Here is a 16,282-nt window from a genome sequence, read left to right as displayed (position 1 = left end):
CCCCTACAAAGTGCTGCCCGGGGTGGAACGCCTCCCTCACCCCACCCTAGCGACACCACTGGTCCAGGGCAGGTCCAGTTGGCACTAGTCAGCTGGGTAGTTGCTGGAAAAAGCCTCTGGATGCTTGCCTTTTCACTTACGCTCAAACAGGAGGTCAGCCAACTGGACATTGGAGTCACTTCTGGGGTCCTGAGTTTAAGGGTGAGCAGGTCCAATCTTCTTTTAGGTGCTCCAGACAGCAGATTGTTGTACGTGCTTCTTCTCCTGCCTCGAGCTATGGAGTGCGGAATCTGGAGTCATGTATTACATCCACTTGATTCCAGATTCCGATCATTCCGATGGGGCGGTTGCTGAGGCAGGATACTAGTTCTAAGGATGCTTCTGGTTCTGGGGTTATAGTCAATTCTAAAATCATCCCTGGTGAGTTTGTGCAAGTAAATAAGCAGGTACAAGAAGATCCTCGTTCTATAAGACGGCGTAATACTCCCAAGAAGTATGATGACTTTATTATGTATTAGTTAAGTCCTCTTGTTTTCCTAATTTAACTGTAAGTGCTCAGAATCTTTACATGCTTCAACTTTAAAATGTGTACATTTATTTCTTTCCTATACTGATGTTAATTTATTCTGAGTTCTCATGATTACAGAATTCTCATTCAATGTTCTAAATTGACATGTTTTATTTACTGTTATTTCATTTTATTGTTCTGTAGTATCATACTCTGTTTTATCCATTAAGAAAAGAAGATATGTTGTACGTGCTTCTTCTCCTGCCTCGAGCTATGGAGTGCGGAATCTGGAGTCATGTATTACATCCACTTGATTCCAGATTCCGATCATTCCGATGGGGCGGTTGCTGAGGCAGGATACCCTCAATCTACTTCTCTGTCAATAAATTGAATTAACTTTCATCTACTCCAATTACCGGATCTGTTTATCTTCACAATACAGATCAGTCCTTCTTCTGATTCTTCAGGAGTTTTCTGAGGAGAGGACTGTGTGGTCTACTTTTATTCCCAGTGACAGTCTGTGTGTTGAGGGCAAGCCTTTGTCCAACTCATAAACCTGTTCTAGTCAATTCCTCTGCCCCCATTGGATTTGGTGCCCACCTGCCTAGAGAGACAAAGGGGAGGCAGGCCAAGTTGTGAACTCCATCTGCCTGTGACAATGTAGGCATTATTTGAAGCTCGGGAAGTCGCTGGGCGCAGTCACCTAGGCCATCATGTCAAGGAAGGAGTCCCTCTCCCCGCTTGCAGTGCCCTTTGTCCACTGTCTAAGAGCAATATACTTCTCAACACAGGGGGGCCAGTGGGGATCAGATTACATCTGGATATTGGCGGGAAAGCCTTTTGGTTTTGGGTAGAAAAATGACAACTTTATAAAAGTCTAATTTCCAAGATAGTAATATAATATCTAGCGTGCACATCAAGTTGGATTTACTATTCAAACCCTTTTTCTAGCTACTCTAAAACTGAATTTAGCCCTTGTTGAAGGTAATAGTGTAAACCAGTGTTAATCTACGGAAGAGTCAGCCTCGCCACAGTGGAAAAGTGTTTCACTGTCAGGACATGTAACGGAAAAATTATACATGTCACACTTCTCAAATACCATGCATCCTACCCTATGGGCTTTTAAGGCCTATCATAGGACTGACTCATAAGTATTAAAAAAAGGAAGGCTTAGAGCTGGCAAAACGTTTATTTTCGTAGATTGATGGTATATGCACACCTGTTTTAAGGACAAGGAAATTCTGGTGTTGTTCCAAATTCGACACTGTGATGAGTGCAGGATGGGTATCGCTCGCTGATCCACGAGCGTCAATAAAATATATCGGAAGTGCCACCCCAGGGGTGACGTCCCCTCAGTGCACTGCTTTATATCCAATAAAAGGAGTGATCCAATTCAAATCATTTAATCAAGTTGGTTGCAAAAATTCTATTTATTCTTCGTCATAAATTCTTTTGGGTGAATGTAATTTCATATTCAACCGAGGTTGCCGGAGGCCAGGGCTGAGCTCAGGTGTTTAATTTTTTCCCCTGATGAAGGGCCCCTACGAGCCCACAATGCCTTGGGACCAATAAATAGAAGTTCACTGTCTACTAACTATTGATGATATAAGTTCTTGGAACTGTATTGGATATAAAGCAGTGCACTGAGGGGACACCACCTCTGGGGTGGCACTTACAATATAAAAGGTTTATTTTGCCAGTTTTAAATGGCTGTTTAAAACTGCAGACTCAAGCCTGGAAACATATTTTTATAGTGCTACTTTAGTGGGTGGCACAATGAGTGCTGCGACCTACTATAAGACTTTAATTTATAGACCATGGGTGCCAGTAATACTATATTTTAGGACCTTATAAGTAAATTAAATATGACGATTTTAATAAGTTTGAAAAGTAGAGTAGCAGCACTTTACTGCTGGTTAGCAGGGATAAAGTGTGCAAATTCCTATGGCCAACAAAAAATGGGTTCAGTAAAACAAGGCAACAAAATCCAAGTTGACCCTAGGAAATTGCAAATTTCCAACAGATAGCATGTTACTGAATCACTAAATGTTTAAGAAAATCATAATAAATCACTATTTGGAAGCGGCGTGTTTATAGTGTACCTTCCAAATAGGGATTCCTTATGGCATATATTCATGTTTTGCAATTGAATGAATGAATGAAGGAATATTTATAAAGCGCGTGGTTACCCAGGGGCATCCCAGCGCTATGAAACCCAATCACAAAACATTCATATTTTACCGACCATCCAAAGGAGGTGGTAGCCTATATACAAATGAGATAGGACCCTTCCCATTTGTGAATTGTTCCAAAAGATTTAAGGAGTAGGTAGTGGTCAGTGGGACCACTGCCTACTCTTAAAACAGTTTTACAAACTTCCCTTTTTTTAAAACGTATTCCATTTTCCTTCAAAGAAAATGGGCAGCATTTTTATTTAGAAGCAGAAGCAATCACAGACATAGATGTCTTCTGACTCAAGCAGGCTAAAATCCCTGTTATGGCAGCGAATCATAGGGGGGGTCACATTTTGTGATCTACCTAAATAATATTCACGAGGCAGGTCGATTGGCAACCCACAACGATTCAGTATTTTATTAATTGAAATATCAATACATAGGTCGGTTCACAAAATACCATGTGATTCGCAAAAATACTGTGCACAACATGAAACCACTTTTTGCAAACCCTTTTTTAGAACATCTGACCCCAAACTTCCTGCACTTGTATCTGCCTCACTTCTGTAGCTACCTCTTTCTGACAACATAGTATAGAAGTTTAATTAAGATTATTTTTATTTACTTTTCATGTGCTTTTCATTAACTTGTATTTCAATACATTTGTGCATGGTAGGGTCACACGTGTGGAGTTGAGTTATGCAGCCGAGTGTTGGGGCATATTACCAAGGGCCTTATCGCCGCTTTAGCTGGAATTTTTCCTGCTAAAGCGGCGATAATTTAATCGCCCTATTACCTAGCTGTCGCTAACACCAGTTAGCGACAGCTAATAGGCGATAGCGGGCATTTAGGGGCCCACTTTGCATGTCAGCGATAATTATCGCTAATGACATGCAAAGTGGGCGTGCCAAGATGTTAGCGACTGGAAACAGCATAACCCGTTCAATACGTGATTAGTGATTACTTGAGCATGAGCGCTTACTCTTCACAAACACAACGAGTGTATTGTAGTGTATCCTGTATTAATATCCTCATCACTCAACTTCTGCACTAGGTGCGATTAAAAACGGAGCTGATCATTTTTTGTTCAACCATTTTTTGTTCAATAGTATTGTAATGATTTAAAAGGTTAAAATGCTTTCAATCATTCACCTTCCATTAACATTTTCATAACAAGGGTATTAGCAGAATCCCTAAGACTGTTGCACGCCACTGTTAAGTTACTACACGCAAAATAAAAAGTTGAAATCAGATTAATTAGATTATTGAGTGCAAACGCTGCTGCGCTACCTTCCAGAGCAGTTCTTAGCCATGTTATCCAATGGTAGGTGGATAACAAGGCTAAGAGCATTTGCTCGGTAATGCATGAATATCGCTGACTTTTCAGCGATATTCATGCATTTCGGCCGATTTTTATCGCTTAGGAGATAAACCTTGATAATATCAAGGCTCCTAAGCGATAAAAATCGCCGAAGCTCGGCAATATTATTTTGGCCGCTAACCAAGCTTAGCGATAATTATCGCTATAGCTTGGTAATATGCGCCGTTGCATTTTCGTAGCAGAGTCTGCGTTACTGCGTATGTTGCATCAGTGCATGCACGGTGTACATTTTGGAATGAACAAAATGCTTCTGATATCAGATGTACACATGCGTAGTGTGCAAGTGTGCGCAAGTCATTCAAAATCAGGCTTTATGGGTCGAAGTATGTGGCCACTGACAGACATATTCGTATGTCAGGTCAGGACATAGGAGAAGGGAACAGTTCAGCTTTAGTTACACATTTGAATGGTAAATAAAATGCTTTAGTTGTAATTGTAATATATAACTTAATGTTTGTTTCATTTCACTTGTCTCAAGTAATTTGGGCACAAGCGTATAAATGCGTTTGTCTACTTAGCTATTCGTTATTTTTCATATTTAATCAAACTTTTCAATTTCAATCGTTTTTATATATTGCCTGGAATATTTCCAAGAACAAAACGCAGGATAGGTTTCAAACAAAGGCAATGCGTCTTACAACGTTTCAGAGATACATGGAGGTGCTTTGGAATGCATGTTTATAGAAGAGCCATACAAATTGTTGTGAGTAGCTACAGGAATTTACTCCCCATAGCTTCCTAGAATAATCTTCACTTTAGCCTCTTTCTATGCCGAGGAGATGTATTGGTACGGCGAGATATGGACATCAAATAACTTTCCTAAAAACTCCTTGTGTGGCAGCCTCTCGCTCCCTTTCCTGTTTATGGCTGGACTTCACACCCACATTTGCAAGATAATATTGATTTTGGTAAAAGCAATCAAAACAGCAAACACACTTCCCTTTTATACCCTGGGCACGTCTCCCCAACAAACCTAAGATATCCTGTTAATGAGCAGGCAGAGGCCTAAATTGTTACTTTGTGAAATGCAGGGGGAGGGAGTGGGATAAATGCTTTCTGTTTGGTTTTGTGGTCTTGGACAGGAGGTGAAATGTTCACTCGTTGGTCTACAGAGAGGAGTAAACAGTGAACCCAGCTTGTATATTTGGTCAGGGAACTTGCTCGGTTTGTGCAACGTTTACTTTCGAGTGATCTCACTATGTATTTTTCCTCCTGGTCTTACTGAATACTTTCCTAGTCTGGCCATTCAAAGAATCTCATTCTTTTTTATATATTTCCAGTGTTTACACCTGTGAGTTTCACATCAGTTGAAGAAAGTGTCTGGGTTTGTAGAATTTCACCCACATTCGCTCAATGCTTAAACCACTGGTGAAAGTATTATCTGGAAATGGTGAGTGTGTTTTCCGTGCGGAGAGCTCTTACTAAGACCAACACACTTTGTGGTGTTCAGTATAATAGAAAAGGGAAAATACATTCATAAATATTAGGAAAAGTAAGGAAGGTAATAGACACAGAATTAAAAGGCATAGCGATCATTCCGCTCAGAATCCAACCTAACTTTGACATGGAATAGTACATTTTTTGACTTGATTGGAGGATGTCACGCTACCTACAAGTAAACTTTGTTCAAACTTTTATAGATGCCAACATGCAATTAGAACTTCATAAACTCGGTTACTATTTTTGTTGAGCTCCGATATGGTTAACCCATATTTTTTCTTTTGTGTTTTTAACAGTATCTCAAGAGTTTGTTTCTCCAATGTTTTAAGCTTTCTACACTCGAAGACAGTAATCTACATTACTAAAAACCCACACTAGAAGAAGTACCCAGTGCATGTCCCATGGCGTCCTCAAGAACACGTTCTACAGCCAATCTCACAGCCTATATCGAGGAGCTCATAACTCATCTTCCTAGAAGGGTTGTGGGGTTGCTTATGTTTCATGTCAAATTTCAGTAAACCTTGATAACAAAAAGCACATACATTTTCGACTCCAAGAGAACGATGTAATATGCACCTCCGACACCTTGGGTCTTCTTTTTGGGGTATAGTTGGTATTAATCTGTATCACATTTTACTTTGCCAAGAAGATCCTGTCAATGATCATCCACTTTAAGAGCTCAGCTGTTGCAAATTGCAATAAGTAAGCCAAAGTCTAGGAACCAAGACCAAACAGTGAACCATGAGCATAACTGGTAAAAAAAATGTATACAAAACCCCGTGTGCCCCCAACACACTGCACTGTGTAAGGTGGGTTGGAGCCTAAGGTGTTCTCCTAAGAAAAAGCAAGTTTGAAACAATTGACTCCCATTATTTCAAACACATTGACTAGAAAGACAAAGGTTTCATGGGCAGTCCTGGATGGGGAAATAATTAAACATTCCATAACCTCAAAGTGTGCGATGGTACCCAGGATCGGTATTTCTCCATAGCAGCAAATCCTGCAAATGCCCTTGAGAAACCTGTAGGCCTGGTACAAAATACTGGGAGCTTGATTCACAAAAAAGGAATTCATGAATCTCCATCTGCAGCATTACTCCCTTGCATGAGTGCAAATATTAGAATTTAGAGAATGCACAAATATTTCCAATGGTACTCTGGGTAATTGCAACCTGTTACCAGGAGCACTCCTGGAATTTTTTTGGGAATTATCACTTGCATCAATGCAAAGGGCTTTCCACATGTGCAATTTTACCTAGTGTATAAGGGCATATTTGAGAAGCCGGTCGCATTTGGGAAATTGCATTTTTATCTATGTTTTTCCACTTGCAAAAATTAACTATTTCCAATTTTAGTGGTGTTCCAAGCACATTTAAAAAATGTGAAAGGGATTTAGCATAAGAATTGATGACTCCAAACGCAAGGTAATACTGAAAATACATGAGTATTCCTCAGATATATTAAGTTGCTGCCAATTATACTAATAAAAGTGATGACAGAGTTGTCAGCCTGCCCATGGTGCTATTCAAATTTGCCACATTTCTGATCAAGGTGCTAGTTTCTCTATGGTGATCACAGTTTCCATATAGCCTCTTTATGTAAAGCATACATACCTGCAATAGATTCCATTATAAATCTGCATGTTATGTTATGTTAACTTGTAGAGTGCAGCTTATCTCCCATGCCTGAGGGGGAGGAGGTGATCATTCCTGTTTCATCTGGAAGAGCCATGTCTTAAGGTTCCTTCGGAAGTCCATGAGGGAGAGAGGGGTGTTTCAGGAGGTTGTTCCAGTTCTTGGCTGCAAGGTATGAGAAGGAGCTTCCTCCACATCTGGGCTTTTTGATGCAAGAGTTGTGATCTTGCCTTAGACACAGATTGAAGGTGTCTGGTGGGTTGATAGAAGTTGAGGCAGTGGTTCATATAAGCTGGATCGATGTTGTGGAGACCTTTGTAGGCATGCATGAGCAGCTTGAACTTACATCTTTCCTGGACAGGGAGCCAGTGGGGATTGTTGAGGTGTGGAGAGATGTGGTTATTTTGTGGATGTTCAGGATGAGTCTAGGTGTTTTGGAGATAACGTAGGACATGGGCTGGCGTTCTGACATAGAGGGAGTTTCCATTCAAAATGCACATTGATATTTCATTTCCCATAGGACCCTGTATGTAATATACATGGCAATGACAGTTTCTACATTGTATGTAAAGCAGATATTTACATATCCACTTTCACATAAACAAACACAACAGTCTCCATATTGCCCTACATACATGGGACACCAGCCATTCACCCCAAATCATGACTAAGTATGCTTTACATGCAGAGCAGGATATAAAGGTATGTACACAGCAATATATACACTGCCTACATAGTTCCGGGCCCATAAAGTACATCTTCATGTCATATCCATGTTGCCTTGAATTAATCTTTTTGTACAGCAGACACTGCAAGAGAGGACTGATCTTCGGTTCAGCAGCTCCCATTACACAATCTAATCGATGCTCAGCTACCCATGAGAACTGACCCCTCCCTAAGCTGCTGCATTCCCAATTCCCTTCTCCTTCCATTTGTCAGATAGCCTTTGTGTCCCTAAGGTTTTCAGAAATGTTGCTTCCTCAAAAGATTTACCACGTGCACACAACGCAACATTTAGCTCTGGTATCGTGTTTTTCCTCACTTGATATCATGTTTATCGTCAAAAACGTCAGATGTTTTTGCGGGGCCACCCATGTCAGGATCCAAAAATTTAACCAGACTCTTGATAAGATGAAGGCCTTTTTCTAAGTTTAAACTAAGGGGCTGATGAGGAGGGCAGTAAGACCATCACTGACAGCCCGTCGGTGGAGGTCTCATCGCCATCCTAAGCAAGTTTTCCGCCCACCATTAGGATGAAGGGCAGTTTGTTGGCGGTCGACGGGCCCCTTGAGCCGGCCAGTGTAGCAGAGGCGGAGTAATGATTACAATGGTGGCGGTGCCTGCCAGGCACCGCCGTAGGCATTACAATGTTCTTTTCTACCGGCCCTTTCATGGTAGTGAATCGGCTATGAAAAGGCAGGCAAAAAGGGACATTTTGTGCCCTTAGTGGGGCGCCCTTAGCCCCCTGGGTCTCAGTTTCGGTTTTTGGGGGCACCTATGGTGCTCCCCTACATATCCCTGCACCATGTGGCGGGCACCACATGGTGCCTGCCACATAGTGCAGGGTGCATTCTTTGCATTGTGGTGGGTGCTGCACCCAGCAGCACCCGGCCCAATGCAAAGAATACATGGTGCGACCGCCTTGCAAGAGGTTCCGTCATAATCCCCATGACATCACAGGAAGTGGCATCACAAGAAGTGACACCAGATCTTAAGCCCTCACATATTTGTTTAGCAGGTCTCTTGTGAGTACTTTTGAGCACATTTCGAGTATACACTTTTCTTAGCTTCACATAAACCAATGTTACCTTTTTCATCGTAAAGCATCCTCTACCCATAGTGCTTTAAAAGAAAAAATAGTGATATTTAAATAATTACAATGCCTCCTCAGGGGTAGGTAGTAAGCACTATGTAAATGTTATTTATTTTGTGCAAATACTGGGAAAGATCAACACATCTTACGTTCATACAGGCATGCATATCTCCTAAACAGAGCCTGAACAAAGTGAAAAGCTGCCTCTCTAAAGTATGTGTGAAGTGCTAACAAGGTTGATCCTTTGTTCCCCCTTGCTGTATTTGCTTCTAGGTGTGAGGCTCCTGACTGCTGCCAGCCAGGAGACTCGAACAAAAGGAGGCCTGATGACCCCTCAGATTCGGCCTTTGTTATGGGCCCAGCTAGAGTCAGAAATAAGAGAGCCCCGTCCCACCTGCACGTTGTCGCCGATGGGAAGCACATAAAGTGCAGGCTCTGCTGAAAGTGTCCCGGTGTTTGAAAATTACGAATGCAGAATCTTTTTCAGATGGGCCTAACTACTTGGCAGGGTGGACGGTGTCCACCCTGTGAAAAAAGTGGGTGGACACCGTCCACCCGCGTGTACCCCGACTCGTGCCCTACCTGTATGGTAAATTCATGTTCTCTGCAGGGTGCCACATTTTTAATGGGGCAGTACCTTCACTTCTCAGCAAGCCCTGCCTAAACGTAATGGAACAATTAGAATAACTGCTATAGCTCAAAGGGGCAGTGTCTGTAGTTCTCTTCAGGGCTGTTATGACTTTAATGGGTCATTTGAGACAGGTACATCGATTCTCAGCAGAACTGGGAAGTCTTAAATTGATATTTCCAGAAATTCTAAGCATGGCTGCGGTAAGTCTACGTGGACAGAACTTATATATATACGCAATCTCGCAAAAAAGACTATTTGAATGAGTGTGAAGTCTGACCTCTCCATTCGTACTTCTGGGAACGTCTGCTTGAATAGTAATATGGTTGACACAAAGTAACATACGTGCAAGCTTTTCTCGCACACAGAACATGTACAGCACATGCAACAGCTATACAGACGACCCTCATACATCGAACAGGTACATCAAGATCATGAGCAATGCACGTTTGCAAGAGCAGAATTAGTGTATCACAGGCACCAGCGGTGCACGTTCTTTGCATGCACAGAATATATTATCACAGGCACCAGCAATGTACGTTGTTTGCATGCACAGAACAGGTATATCACAGGCACCAGCGGTGCACGTTCTTTGCATGCACAGAATAGGTGTATCACAGCCACCAGCGGTGCACATTGTTTGCATGCACAGAATTAGTGTGTCATAGGCACCAGCGGTGCTAGATGTTTTCATGCACAGAATAAGGGTATCACAGGCGCCAGCGATGCACGTTCTTTGCATGCACAGAATAGATTATCACAGGCACCAGCAGTGCATGTTGTTTGCATGCACAGAACAGGTGTATCACAGGCACCAGCGATGCACGTTGTTTGCATGCACAGAATGAGTGTATCACAGGCATCACTGATGCACATTGAATGCACAGAATTGGAGGATCACAGGCACCAGCAGTGCACATTGTTCGCATGCACAGAATAGGCGTATCACTGGCACCAGCGATGCACGTTGTTTGCATGCACAGAATGAGTGTATCACAGGCATCACTGATGCACATTGAATGCACAGAATTGGAGGATCACAGGCACCAGCAATGCACATTGTTTGCATGCACAGAGTAGGTTTATCACAGGTACCAGCATTGCACGTTGTTTACATAAAATAGGTGTGTTATAATAATAATAATAATTCAATTTATAAAGCGCATGGTTAGGCTAGTGTGTTCCCGCGCTGTGGTACAATCCGAAGCATGAGAAGTGCATGTTGTTTGCATATACAGAATATGTGTATCACAGGTACCAGCACTGCACGTTGTTTGCATACAATAGGTGCATCAAAGGTACCAGCATTGCACGCTGTTTGCATACAATAGGTGCATCAAAGGTACCAGCATTGCACACTGTTTGTATACAATAGGTGCATCACAGGTACCAACATTGCACACTGTTTGTATACAATAGGTGCATCACAGGTACCAGCATTGAAGGCTGTTTGCATACAATAGGTGCATCACAGGTACCAGCATTGCACACTGTTTGTATACAATAGGTGCATCACAGGTACCAACATTGCACACTGTTTGTATACAATAGGTGCATCACAGGTACCAGCATTGAAGGCTGTTTGCATACAATAGGTGCATCACAGGTACCAGCATTGCACGCAGTTTGCATACAATAAGTGTGTCACAGGTACCAGCATTGCACGCTGTTTGCATACAATAGGTATATCAGAGGTACCAGCACTGCACGTTGTTTGCATTCAATATGTGTTTCCTAGGTACCAGCACTACACGTTGTTTGCATACAATAGGTGTATCAGAGGTACCAGCATTTCACGTTGTTGGCATACAATAGGTGCATCACAGGTACCAGCACTGCACGTTGTTTGCATACAATAGGTATATCAGAGGTACCAGCATTGAACGCTGTTTGCATACAACAGGTATATCAGAGGTACCAGCACTGCACGTTGTTTGCATTCAATACGTGTATCCTAGGTACCAGCACTACACGTTGTTTGCGTACAATAGGTATATCAGAGGTACCAGCATTGAACGCTGTTTGCATACAATAGGTATATCAGAGGTACCATCAGTGCACGTTGTTTGCATTCAATCTGTGTATCCTAGGTACCAGCACTACACGTTGTTTGCATACAATAGGTGCATCACATGTACCAGCGTAACATGTTGTTGGCATACAATAGGTGTATAAGAGGTACCAGCATTGCACGTTGTTTGCATACAATAGGTGCATCCCAGGTACCAGCATTGCACGTTGTTTGCATACAATAGGTTTATCACAGGCACCGGCATTGCATGTTGTTTGCATACAATAGGTGCATCACAGGTACCAGCATTGAAGGCTGTTTGCATACAATAGGTGTATCAGAGGTACCAGCACTGCACGTTGTTTGCATTCAATCTGTGTATCCTAGGTACCAGCACTACACGTTGTTTGCATACAATAGGTGCATCACATGTACCAGCGTAACACGTTGTTTGCATACAATAGGTGTATAAGAGGTACTAGCATATCACGTTGTTGGCATACAATAGATGTATCGCAGGTACCAGCATTGCACGTTGTTTGCATACAATAGGTGCATCCCAGGTACCAGCATTGCATGTTGTTTGCATACAATAGGTGCATCACAGGTACCAGCATTGCACGTTGTTTGCATACAATAGGTGCATCACAGGTACCAGCATTGCATGTTGTTTGCATACAATAGGTGCATCCCAGGTACCAGCATTGCATGTTGTTTGCATACAATAGGTGCATCCCAGGTACCAGCATTGCATGTTGTTTGCATACAATAGGTGCATCCCAGGTACCAGCATTGCATGTTGTTTGCATACAATAGGTGCATCCCAGGTACCAGCATTGCACGTTGTTTGCATATTCAGAATAGGTGTATCGCAGGTAGCATCAGTTTGCTTACATGAAATAGGTATATCAGATGTACCAACAGTGCATGTTATTTGCATGCGTAGAACAGGTACATCACAGGAACCAGCAGTACACGCATTGCTCAAATACTGTAACACCGGCAGATTTCCAGTTTCACGCCTAACACGTATAGCAGAGTCAGGAGCAGGGCAAGCTTCACCAACACAAGAGAAGAAGCAACACAGGCGGCATATACACACAATGAACTGGCAACAGCTGTGTAGCCTCCTCCCTACACACACAAAGAGCAAAGATGGCAGAGGCATCACACATGCAAGACAGGTACAGCAAGGGCAGCAGCACAGACCACAGCTCTCCATGCCTAGGGGGAGGTAGAGGGGAGATGGGGAGATGGAGGGACAGTGAGAGACAGAGGAGAGAGAGGAACTCTCTGGAGGCAGGGCTATGGAGAATCACAGAACTCCACACTCTGCATAGCCTGAATGCCACACCCTACAAGGACCCTGCGCTCTCAGCTGCGAGGCCTGGAAACAGAAGGCGCCTGAAATAGGAAGAGGCTCTCTACGCAAATGAAGGCCATTGAGTCGCGACCAACCACAACCCAAAAATTCAGCACCAGCTGAACCATAACAGACCAATCTAAAGCAGACACGCGTGCCGGGTGCCATGGAGACCCGTCAACAGCGGTGGCCAGGCTTCCCTCACTCAGGAGCCAGTCTCACCTGCTCATCTCCCCTCAGTGCCAAGCACCACTGAGGGCGGGAATGAAACGGAAGTGCTGTAGGGGTTGGCAGGACGCTCCTAATTCATGTAAGATGGACCATTAACAGCACTGCCAGTCGCATGCTCAGAGAAAATTGGTGCACACGTGCTGTAGTGCTTGTGCCTGGCCACAATATATATAAGTCCACCCTGCCTCTGACCTCCACCCAAGTCCGGGTCCCTTAAGAACTGGCACCTCTGAGACAGGGCCAAATGCAAACCCTGGCTGCGGCAACCCCTGGTAGCAGCCGGCTGGGAGTAACGCTGTCAGTGCAGGCCCCCTTGCACCACGTGCCCAGGGATATACCCCTTACTCCGCATGGCATTCCAGGCCGGCACTGCCATGGTTAGGCAAGTATCAGACAGCGCCCTGATCTCCACCACGTGATTACCCCCATTAAAGGCCGCCATTACTAACTGGTAAACCTCAGGACATAAGCGTTCTTCGACTCCTCCCCTTTAAAGTACTAGGGTTCTCGTGCAGTGTAAGACCGTAACAAGGTATGCCAGCCAGGTGCTGGTAGCGAGCAAGATCCCTATTTGCGCTTAACACATACCATAATGTTCACTGCTATAAAATGGAGTAGCTATTGATGCAAAATATGTCAGAGACCATTCAGATTGATTTAAGGCCTGATTTACAGTTTGGGGGGTGGGTACCAGAACATGACGCACTTGTAATAAGGTGAGCGGGATATCTGTCACGTTTGTGACTGAGTACCCTGCAGAGACGTTTCAAAACATGGGCAAAGTGGACTCTGGCCCAGGGACCCAGCCTTTCAGGGGGCCATGGGTACAGCCACCTCTGTTCTGCAAAAAATACTGCCCTGATGACCTTGAATAATTCTTAAACAGATTGTTTCAAATACTGTTTTCCTTGAACTTATTTTTAATGTGGGTGATGTGTGTGAGAATCTATTGCAGAAGGTTCGCAGATAAATGGTGCGTTTCTAATCAGGACCTCACATATTCATATGTCACAGATATTATTTGCAGTAATATAAGTGCGCTGCTGCTGTGTTACAATACTGAAAACACACATAACTATCCCTGAATATTAGATGCAAACCCATATAGAATGTGGACGAGTGCTCCTGTGCACTGCCAGTTACTTGGCCAATGTGGGCATGAAAGAGCTGAAATTGGATCATAAATTCAAAGCTTTTTTGAACAGAGGCCCCAAAAATGTGTTTAGCCCACGGCACCGAAAATCCTTAAGATGTCCTTGAGTACCCATCTGCCAAACTCTTACCCAGGCTCATAGTTGTCTCATTTTTTAAGCAATGCCAGCTATTATGAACCTTTAACATACGTGTTATTTGAGAATATTCTGTGCCTGGTCAATTGATAGTAACCCTCACTGCAAGGAACTTTAGTTTGTCTAAGAACCGTGACCCCTAACATTCTGTTCACTGCCTGCCCTTAAATGCTGGCCTATGGATCTGCTACAATGTCACTTCTCAGGACAACTTTAGACGTAGTCAGAAGCTCACCGGCCAATGTAGTATGCAATGGGAAACACAGGCAACAAGTGCAGTGCACTAAATAACACTTGCATTCGATTAAACCCTGAGAAGCACTCACTTTTCTTAAATCTAACAATCAGAAATTGATATTGAACGTTCATAGATTAGAATATAAAAGCCATCTTCAAGCGCCGGGCATTAGTAGGAAGAAGGCATTGGTACGTTGTGACTATGGATAAAGGAACAAGCTGCCCTTAATGTTGAGTGTACAGATTTCCAGCCATGTGAAAATGCATGCTCCCTGAGAGTGCAAGCGATACACACACCTACCTGGGCACTGTTGTGACAAGTCATACATGCTCTATTCTCTTTTCACCTGTCCCAGGACTCCCAGCTTTCTCGATGTCACAATAATAATAATAGGGACTTTTTGTTTAGCACTTGCTACCGCATTTTTAGCCATTATGTAGCACTATACGGAACAGATGTTATTTTAATCCATCTCCCCTGTCCACAAATTATGAACATCAGAAGGATGAATGGCTGAGCCAGGCCTCTAGGGAATCGAGTGTTTCACCTGAGGCTGCACACAGATTTCAACACAAAGCGTTTAGCTGAATAGGTCACATGCATTTGATGTGGTGAGAAGGCACCTGTATGCAGCCATATAGGTCGTCTCGAACTAGACGGCACCGTACAGTACTGCCCCCAAGAAACGTGAACCAATTGAAAGCAGAGTGGTGGCAAATATATAATTACTTCTGGCGTCATAAGAATCTAAGCTCCAGCCCTAAGGTTACCTTTTAGCCATCAAAAGAGGTCACTGATCGCGGGCATCAACCGCAGAAATCTGCGTCTAAGATAAAAGTCGCTTGGTTGCATCCTTCACGGGCAGCTCAGTCTCTCATCCTACTGAAGTCGATACAATTAGTACCATAGAGATGGGTAAATCAACCTAGGGTTCGTACAGTGCATCACATCGATGCGGTGATCATTTCTACCCCTGGTGCTTTGAATAACATCGATATAAGATAATAATTTATAAAGAACTCACGCGAAAAGAGAATTAAAAACACTGACCTGAAAATGCAAACATCACACCTGAAGCAGTAAGAAGGAACTTCCCTTTCAAAGAGCCGCAACCCGGGCAGTGAGGGAGAGTTTCCCTCGGTGTACTTCAGTCACATTACTAATACACAGAGACGAGCACAGGGTGTCACTCAGCAGCGCAGCCGGGAAGCTTTCCAGCTGCCGTAAGAATGAAAGCACAACACTCACCACAAGCGTGCAGCCGAGGAGCCGGTTCATTGTGGTCTGGAGGGAAACCTCTGGAGCTGGGAGCACAGGCACTCACTCTCTGCTGCTGGCAGGCTTCGAACGTCCCCCCAAATTACAGAGGGCAGGTTATATATAGCCCCGGAGCTGGGAGGCTTGGCTCGCTTTTACTCACTCTTTCCCTTTCGTGATGAAACCTTTCAGGAACCTGTCAATGTGACGCGTAGAACCCTTTCAGGGCTGGAGCCGGCAGGCGCGCGCTCGCGTGGAGCCGGGCACGCGCAGGTCCTCGAGGGAACAGCGCCAGCGCCTGGCATGCACGGCTCTG

At 43.7% G+C, this 16,282-nt stretch overlaps 1 protein-coding gene across 2 annotated transcripts in view; it reads right to left on the bottom strand.

Moving 5' to 3' along the window:
- The window catches only part of TNFRSF11B (TNF receptor superfamily member 11b), a 51,893-nt gene extending 35,820 nt beyond the window's left edge, over positions 1–16,073 (bottom strand). Inside the window, exons 1-2 of one of the 2 annotated variants that reach the window (XM_078686850.1) lie at positions 15,958–16,068; positions 15,760–15,868 (exon numbers count right to left, since the gene is read on the bottom strand). Coding sequence is in view for 1 of the 2 variants with exons in the window: in XM_078686849.1 (XP_078542975.1) it covers positions 15,958–15,987 (30 nt within the window). In the remaining variant the exon portion in view is untranslated. Of the gene's footprint in view, positions 1–15,759; positions 15,869–15,957 lie in introns of both variants that reach the window. The other variant, XM_078686849.1, reaches the window with a different exon arrangement.
- Between the last annotated feature and the right edge of the window lie 209 nt (positions 16,074–16,282).

This window comes from Lissotriton helveticus, chromosome 4_1 (genome assembly GCF_964261635.1).
Source record: "Lissotriton helveticus chromosome 4_1, aLisHel1.1, whole genome shotgun sequence".
NCBI classification, from domain to species: domain Eukaryota; kingdom Metazoa; phylum Chordata; class Amphibia; order Caudata; family Salamandridae; genus Lissotriton; species Lissotriton helveticus.
This window is presented reverse-complemented; position numbering and strand designations above follow the sequence as displayed.